We start from the raw sequence: 9,356 nt of genomic DNA, 5'->3' as shown, positions 1-9,356 counted from the left end.
CTATCCAAAATGCACAGATGCTTTTCTAAATATCTGAATAAGCAAGTGGAACAGATATGTTGAAATCTGTTCCTGCTGACATCACAGTCACAAAGCAATTCTAGGGGAAACCCTGGATCCATACTCTGAATGTGGGCTACATGCGTTTTCTTTTTATCTGGGGAGAATCATGATTAGAAACTGTTGGTTGTGTTATCCCCACCCCGCCCTCCCCTGGCTCCAGTTTGTAGGTTACTGAAAGATTTCAGCGACCACACATAAGAAGATTAGAGAGGAATTAACGTCAGTCCTTTGTCATTATAGGAATAAATTGATATTTGGTTTTAATCAGAGGGAGGGGAGCGAGGAGAGCAGGGAGAACAGGATGTGCCCTGAGTAGCATAGAAGCACGAGCCAGAGGGACTGGCACTAGGACACGGGCAGGCGAAAACACAAGCTGGAGGAACGTTTTGTGGCACTGGAGCTGACAGTTGGATGCCTGGATCAACGTGCAGCATGTAACAGAGGACGAGAGGGTTGTATAACACAGATCTCTCAGAGCTCTGCGTGTCCGCTGTGAGGTGGAATGGGTGCTGCTGGGATATGGATGAGCCACCGGACAGGGACAGTCGGGGCGTCCCACTGACCTCCTGGAAGATCTCTGAGAGATAGACTCAGACGCATTGGAAAGAATTCCTGGTTGCTCCAGCTCTTCCAGCCCCAGGCATGAACCTGGTGCTCCTGGCCTTCAGGCTGATGTGCCTGGCCTGGCTGTGGCCTGTCACACTGCTCAACGGCAGCCAACGACCCAACAAGAGGAGGCACAAGGACGTGTACCTTGGGGAGAACACCAAGAACCAACATGGAGGGTGAGCCAGAGTTTAGGGGTGTGTCCCACTGGAGTTGTGTTATGTTTTTGTCAAGGGTTGTGTTTGCTTATCTTTTCTGTTTGGTTTGAAGCTGGTTTGTGTATAGTTCTGGAAGCAACGTTTCATTTAGTACACACACCACAGGATGTTACTGTTCTGTTGATCTTTTGTCTGATTGATATGGTTAAAAGGTTATTTTGGGGAGGAGTTGTATTGTTTAACATGGAATGCTATTCATAGATTCAATGCATCAATCCAATCTCTATGAATTTTCAAAAACACTGATGGTGAATTTACCATGGTCGAGTGAATGATCTCCAATGTGTGCTGAGACAGACGTCATTACTGCAGTGCATTGTGGATAAAGGGCAGGGCAGGTGAGGTAACCACAGGGACTTAGAGGTAATGTCAGGGGACCCGTGTTTGGGTGGGGACACCTCGTAAGAGAGAAGCAGTCATTTGTGGGTAATGATGGAGAGGGGTGTTGATAAGGGGTTTGAGTGTACGCCAGAATCATTTGTATAAATAGAGTTGTTTGTGTTTGTGTAGTATGGGTATGATTAGTTTGATTGTGAAATGAGAATATCAGTTGACTGAAGATTTGTATGGTGCTATTTAGAGGCTTTGCGAGTGATGATGCAGGGTGTGTTGTCACCCAAATTGGAGGGATTCATCAATCATGTAATTTGACCCTCTACTAACTGTAATGTGATTTTAATAAGACATATAAAGTGAAATTAATCATTCTTAACAGCTAACACCCCAGAGAAGATGTTGCTGCCTTAATAAGAGAGTGTTTGTCTCTCCGTGTGTGTGTGTGTGTGTGTGTGTGTGTGTGTGTGCGTGCGTGCGTGCGTGCGTGCGTGCGTGCGTGCGTGCGTGCATGCGTGCGTGCGTGTGTGTGTGTCAGTTGGTGTGAGTGTGTATTTCTTAGGAAAAATTACATCTGATATGCTGATCTGTGTGCGCTTTGCTCCTCAGACGAATAGACTTTAAGATGAAAAAGTCTGACAGCACCAAGTCCCTGCTCATTAAATCTGAACAGCTGCTCCGTATCGAGGACCATGACTTTGCAATGCGGCCTGGCTTTGGAGGTAAGACCATCCCCCCAGTCTCCTTTGGCTTGGTGGGCATAAAACATATTTGCATGTGGTTGAACTATGACAAAGTGTAGTTTGGATGTGACTGTGTGTGCTTTTACCAGCACCTGTTGGCTTTGACTCATTAATTAAGAGTGAATGGGGAAGTCAAGGGTCATTCGAGGGAGGGAGGGAGGGAGGGAGGGAGGGAGGGAGGGAGGGAGGGAGGGAGGGAGGGAGGGAGGGAGGGAGGGAGGGAGGGAGAGGGAGGGAGGGAGGGAGGGAGGGAGGGAGGGAGGGAGGGAGGGAGGGAGGGAGGGAGGGAGGGAGAAAAAGAGAGGACAATGAAGCATTACCTACAGTAATTTGTTTTTATAGATAGTCTATAACGTGCCACACAGCAGATGTGACAGATTAGGTATAATTCAGGTTTAGGAAGAGGCAGCATTAACGCTAGTACTGTGGCTTGTATGCTCTCTCCTGGAGCAGAAAGTAGGTTACAGTGTCATCTTTTGTAACACCCCATCCTGAAAAAAATCACTGACCCAGATTGTCTGCAGAGCCTAGCAGACATAGACAGCCTGCGGCCGAGAACACAGATGTTAGAACTATAGTAATCTGGATTACGGTCCATGCTTTCTGAAACAATACCAAATGCTAAATCTTACTGGGCAGTCCAGAGCAGCAAAGAGCAGACATACTACCGCAGTATGGTCATTAGGTGTTCAGAAAGTGTTCGATTGAACTACAGATCATGTGTGTCAGTGTTTGGGATCCCACTGTAAACTGTCGCTGCAACATGTATTTACATAGCAGTCATACTGAAGGCTATAATGACAGTTTAGCTACAGATTTCTAAATGTGGTGTGATGGCACGTTATGGATTTATGTGCATTTAGGTTTCCATCTGGCTGTTTTCCTATCTATTCCAAACTATCCCTGTGTTTTGTCTGTGTTTGTTTCTGTGTTGTCTAGGCGAGGTGGGGTGGGGTAGATGGAGGAAGTTAATCCCTGTAACGTTGAAATGAGATTGGGCAGGTCACAGAGAAGGGTACATTTGGTGGAATTGAAATTAGGAAACAATTTTTCCCTGAAATTGCTTATCTTTCAAAGAACTCATTTTGATACTGCCATGAGCACTTTAATCCTACCAAGGCAGATATGTAACTCAGTCTGTTAGCTCTAATGACACGTGTGAGACAGGGGCAGTCCAACTCAAACCCCTGTCATGTATTTTGAGGAAATATGGAATTGCTCCTCCTTCATAGGGTATGTCAGAACGGTAGATGGATGTATCTTGATTCTAGATGGATGTATCTTGATTCTAGATGAATGTATCTTGATTCTAGATGGATGTGTCTTGATTCTAGATGGATGTATCTTGATTCTAGATGGATGTATCTTGATTCTAGATGGATGTATCTTGATTCTAGATGGATGTATCTTGATTCTAGATGGATGTATCTTGATTCTAGATGGATGTATCTTGATTCTAGATGGATGTATCTTGATTCTAGATGGATGTATCTTGATTCTAGATGGATGTATCTTGATTCTAGATGGATGTATCTTGATTCTAGATGGATGTATCTTGATTCTAGATGGATGTACACCACCGTTCAAAAGTTTGTGGTCACTTAGAAATGTCCTTGTTTTTGAAAGAAAATTTTAAAAAGTCTGTCCTTTAAAATAACATCAAATTGATCAGAAATACAGTGCATACATTGTTAATGTTGTAAATGACTATTGTAGCTGGAAACGGCAGATTTTTTATGGAATATCTACATAGGCGTACAGAGGCCCATTATCAGCAACCATCACTCCTGTGTTCCAATGGCACGTTGTGTTAGCTAATCCAAGTTTATCATTTTAAAAGGCTAATTGATCATTACAAAACCCTTTTGCAATTCTGTTAGCACAGCTGAAAACTGTTGTTCTGATTAAAGAAGCAATAAAACTGGCCTTCTTTAGACTAGTTGAGTATCTGGAGCATCAGCATTTGTGGGGTCGATTACATGCTCAAAATGTCCAGAAACAAAGAACTTTCTTCTGAAACTCGTCAGTCTATTCTTGTTCTGAGAAATTAAGACTATTCCATGCGAGAAATTGCCAAGAAACTGAAGATCTCGCACAATGCTGTGTACTACTCCCTTCACAGAACAACGCAAACTGTCTCTAACCAGAATAGAAAGAGGAGTGGGAGACCCCGGTGCACATCTGAGCAAGAAGACAAGTACATTACAGTGTCTACTTTGAGAAACAGATACCTTACAAGTCCTCAACCGGCAGCTTCATTAAATAGTACCAGCAAAATACCAGTCTCAATGTCAACAGTGAAGAGGCGACTCCGGGATGCTGGCCTTCTAGGCAGAGTTCCTCTGTCCAGTTCCTGTGTTCTTTTGCCCATCTTAATCTCTTCTTTTATTGGCCAGTCTGAGATATGGCTTTTTCTTTGCAACTCTGCCTAGAAGGCCAGCATCCCAGAGTCGCCTCTTCACTGTTGACGTTGAGACTGGTGTTTTGCGGGTTTTCTAATGATCAATAGACTTGGATTAGCTAACACAACGTACCATTGGAACACAGGAGTGATGATTGCTGATTATACTGTAGATGGATGTATATTGATTATAGATGGGTGTATCTTGATTATAGATGGGTGTATCTTGATTATAGATGGACGTATATTGATTATAGATGGACCTATATTGATTATAGACAGATGTATCTTGATTATGATGTAGATGGATGTATCTTGATTATAGATGGGTGTATCAGGATTATAGATGGACGTATATTGATTATAGATGGACCTATATTGATTATAGACAGATGTATCTTGATTATGATGTAGATGGATGTATCTTGATTATAGATGGATGTACATTGATTATAGACGGATGTAGTTGGTTTGATATGATAAAGACTTATATAATGATAGGAGATATGGAGAGAAGCCATTTATTAGTTTGGTGACACAGCGTCTCTTGGGTCCCTGAGTTATGAGGATGCTGTGTCTTTGGGGAGGGGAGGGAGGTGTGGGATCATCCGTGTGTCTTTGGGGTTATGTGGGGCCCTAGCCTGCAGCAGTATTCAGCGGGGAGAGTGATGGACAGGATAATCACAAAATAGGGCTTAGCTGACGAATGTTCAGCGTGACCACAGTGTCACAGTATCTCTGTTGAGACCAAGCATAGCCCAAGTTGCTCTTTGACCCCGTTGTTAGAGTTTCTCTCTTATTCACAATTTGTTTACCCTAAATTGCATTTCAAGTATAGTGTTTGGGTTGATTTACAAATATTTTGGTCTTAAAGAGAACATTTCTCATGAACTGTATAACTAAGGCTGCATGTGCAGACAGATGTGATATATTTGTGATAGGTCTTGTGAAACACAGTGAGGGTAGGTCATAAAATAGCTTTCAGGTTGAGTAGGGCATGCTAAAACCTTGAGTCATGAATCTATATGACAGCACACTGCCAAAACCTGACTAAACTTGCTCTCCCTGTCAAGATAGACATGTGAAATCGCAAGCTGTTTTTTCTGCCAGGGGCAGCTATTCCTGTGGGCATAGACGTGCAGGTGGAGAGCATTGACAGTATATCTGAAGTCAACATGGTAAGTCTATAAACCTCTGTGTGTATGTGTGTGTTTTTGTGTGTGACCAACACACTGAAACTCACTTTCACATAATGAGACAACCCATATATTCTGTCCCTCATCCTTAAAGGGATAGTTCACCCAAATTACAAAATGACACATTATTTTCCTTACCCTGTAAGCAGTTTATGGACAAGTAAAAAAATGCTAATATCAGTACCATGACTTAAATGAGATTTGTGCTATTAATGCTAAAATGTTAGCATTTGGAAACAGTGCCAGACAAACCAAAGCATGGATTGCTGTCATACCTTGTCCATAGACTACTTACAGGGTAAGGAAACCAATGTGTCATTTTGTAATTTGGGTGAACTATCCCTCTAAGTGTTGGAACTTTATTCTGACCAATTTAATGTTGAGGCATAACAGTCAACTCAGATATTGATTTTAAACACTTAGAACCTGCATTACCCTGTCTCTCGACCTACTGTACATACAAATAATTTTTGTGAACCATTATTGACATACAATTACTCTCTTGATAATGTGCTAGTTTGTCTATTGGGCCTAAGCGTTGGTGTGTGTTGGTGTGTTTGTATAGGACTTCACCATGACTCTGTACCTGAGACACTACTGGCAGGACGACCGGCTGGCATTCCCTTCCAGCAGCAACAGGAGCCGGACATTTGACGCTCGGCTGGTGAAGAAGATCTGGGTGCCGGACGTGTTCTTTGTCCACTCCAAACGTTCTTTCATCCATGACACGACCATGGAGAACATCATGCTGAGGGTGTACCCTGACGGCAACATTCTCTACAGTGTCAGGTACATGGAGAATGGGCCTCCTTTACCACAGGAAGCATAAGGCCTTTAGGATAGTGTACCATTTACATTACATTTACATTTAAGTCATTTAGCAGACGCTCTTATCCAGAGCGACTTACAAATTGGTGCATTCACCTTATGATATCCAGTGGAACAACCACTTTACAATAGTGCATCTAACTCTTTTAAGGGGGGGGGGGGGGGGTTAGAAGGATTACTTTATCCTATCCTAGGTATTCCTTAAAGAAGTGGGGTTTCAGGTGTCTCCGGAAGGTGGTGATTGACTCCGCTGACCTGGCGTCGTGAGGGAGTTTGTTCCACCATTGGGGTGCCAGAGCAGCGAACAGTTTTGACTGGGCTGAGCGGGAACTGTACTTCCTCAGAGGTAGGGAGGCGAGCAGGCCAGAGGTGGATGAACGCAGTGCCCTTGTTTGGGTGTAGGGCCTGATCAGAGCCTGAAGGTACGGAGGTGCCGTTCCCCTCACAGCTCCGTAGGCAAGCACCATGGTCTTGTAGCGGATGCGAGCTTCAACTGGAAGCCAGTGGAGAGAGCGGAGGAGCGGGGTGACGTGAGAGAACTTGGGAAGGTTGAACACCAGACGGGCTGCGGCGTTCTGGATGAGTTGTAGGGGTTTAATGGCACAGGCAGGGAGCCCAGCCAACAGCGAGTTGCAGTAATCCAGACGGGAGATGACAAGTGCCTGGATTAGGACCTGCGCCGCTTCCTGTGTGAGGCAGGGTCGTACTCTGCGAATGTTGTAGAGCATGAACCTACAGGAACGGGTCACCGCCTTGATGTTAGTTGAGAACGACAGGGTGTTGTCCAGGATCACGCCAAGGTTCTTAGCACTCTGGGAGGAGGACACAATGGAGTTGTCAACCGTGATGGCGAGATCATGGAACGGGCAGTCCTTCCCCGGGAGGAAGAGCAGCTCCGTCTTGCCGAGGTTCAGCTTGAGGTGGTGATCCGTCATCCACACTGATATGTCTGCCAGACATGCAGAGATGCGATTCGCCACCTGGTTATCAGAAGGGGGAAAGGAGAAGATTAATTGTGTGTCGTCTGCATAGCAATGATAGGAGAGACCATGTGAGGATATGACAGAGCCAAGTGACTTGGTGTATAGCGAGAATAGGAGAGAGCCCTGGGGGACACCAGTGGTGAGAGCACGTGGTACGGAGACAGATTCTCGCCACGCCACCTGGTAGGAGCGACCTGTCAGGTAGGACGCAATCCAAGCGTGGGCCGCGCCGGAGATGCCCAACTCGGAGAGGGTGGAGAGGAGGATCTGATGGTTCACAGTATCAAAGGCAGCCGATAGGTCTAGAAGGATGAGAGCAGAGGAGAGAGAGTTAGCTTTAGCAGTGCGGAGCGCCTCCGTGACACAGAGAAGAGCAGTCTCAGTTGAATGACTAGTCTTGAAACCTGACTGATTTGGATCAAGAAGGTCATTCTGAGAGAGATAGCGGGAGAGCTGGCCAAGGACGGCACGTTCAAGAGTTTTGGAGAGAAAAGAAAGAAGGGATACTGGTCTGTAGTTGTTGACATCGGAGGGATCGAGTGTAGGTTTTTTCAGAAGGGGTGCAACTCTCGCTAACTTGAAGACGGAAGGGACGTAGCCAGCGGTCAAGGATGAGTTGATGAGCGAGGTGAGGTAAGGGAGAAGGTCTCCGGAAATGGTCTGGAGAAGAGAGGAGGGGATAGGGTCAAGCGGGCAGGTTGTTGGGCGGCCGGCCGTACCATCCTATACTATTGCTGCTTTATACACATAGGAGATGTGGGGAGTTGTTTTCTGCTGCTGTTGTATTGTGGAGCATATTATTGATTGTGCTCTTCGTTTCAGGATCACTGTAACTGCTGTATCATTAACTAGCCCCTGTGTTTCAGGATCACTGTAACTGCTCTTTGCGCCATGGACTTCAGTAGTTTTCCGTTGGACACACAGAATTGCTCTCTGGAACTGGAGAGCTGTGAGTATAAAACAATAAGGGTATATGGGTGTAATGCGATATATTGTATATTAGCTCACGTGTATTCATAGAACAGAATGAAAACATAATATGGAACAGTTGGCCCTCCTCTTTTCATATAGATAAAATCAAATTCGTAATCCACGGTCAGGTCAGTTTGTGTCTATAATACATGTCTTTTTGATGCAGGATTTACCAGGGATTAATAGTCCTGTTCATCTTTATAGGAACAGCAGCTGGGGCGTTCCATGAAATGAGGGCCATTTGCACCCCTTTGATATTCTAAGTAGAAATTGTGCAAAGATATTTAATTTGAAAAGCTTGTTTTATTAAATGCAGTGTCCTTTAACGTAGCACACAAGGACAATTAAATAAATCCGTTTTTTTATATGAATAAAGACTTGCTAAAGTACAAATATTCTGTATTTTGACATGTCCGTCTGTGCTCCGTCTGTGCTCCCTCTGTGGCTTCTAGGAAGACCCACTTAACCCCAACAAGTTCACTATTATTGTAAAGCCATGGTTATTTTGTTGCTTTGACAAAGTCATTTACGAAGATGTTTATTTATTTAATGTTATTAGTGATTCATTTTAAAGTAAAACAAATAAAAAAATTCTTCCCAACACGATACACTACTCAAAAGGCACCTAATTGGTGGAACACACACACACACACACGCAGTCTTGTACAGCTAACCTTGTGGGGACATACAATTCAGTCCCATTCAAAATCCTATTCTCCCTAACCCCTAACCCTAAACCTAACCCTAATCCTAACCCGTACTCTTACCCTAACCCTAACCCTAACCTTAACCCTAACCCTAACCCTAACCCAAAAACCTAAACTTTATCCTAACCCTAAACCTAACCCTAGCTCCTAACCCTAACCCTACAACTAACCCTAGCTCCTAACCTTAATATTTAACTTAATTCTAACCCTAACACTAATTCTAACCTTAACCCTAAACCCCCTAGAAATAGCATTTGACCTTGTGGGGACTAACAAAATGTCCCCAGTTGGTCAATTTTTACTTTG

The 9,356-nt window shown here is 44.3% G+C and overlaps 1 protein-coding gene across 1 annotated transcript in view; it reads left to right on the top strand.

Moving 5' to 3' along the window:
• Positions 1 to 304: 304 nt before the first annotated feature.
• Positions 305 to 9,356, top strand: part of LOC139552619 (gamma-aminobutyric acid receptor subunit rho-3-like) — a 14,365-nt gene continuing 5,313 nt past the window's right edge. The window contains exons 1-5 of the mRNA XM_071364507.1: positions 305 to 848; positions 1,830 to 1,942; positions 5,475 to 5,542; positions 6,126 to 6,349; positions 8,238 to 8,320. Of these exons, the coding sequence (XP_071220608.1) occupies positions 706 to 848; positions 1,830 to 1,942; positions 5,475 to 5,542; positions 6,126 to 6,349; positions 8,238 to 8,320 (631 nt within the window). The 5' untranslated portion in view covers positions 305 to 705. The remainder of the gene's footprint in view (positions 849 to 1,829; positions 1,943 to 5,474; positions 5,543 to 6,125; positions 6,350 to 8,237; positions 8,321 to 9,356) is intronic.

Source organism: Salvelinus alpinus, chromosome 24 (assembly GCF_045679555.1).
Source record: "Salvelinus alpinus chromosome 24, SLU_Salpinus.1, whole genome shotgun sequence".
NCBI lineage: Eukaryota > Metazoa > Chordata > Actinopteri > Salmoniformes > Salmonidae > Salvelinus > Salvelinus alpinus.
This window is presented reverse-complemented; position numbering and strand designations above follow the sequence as displayed.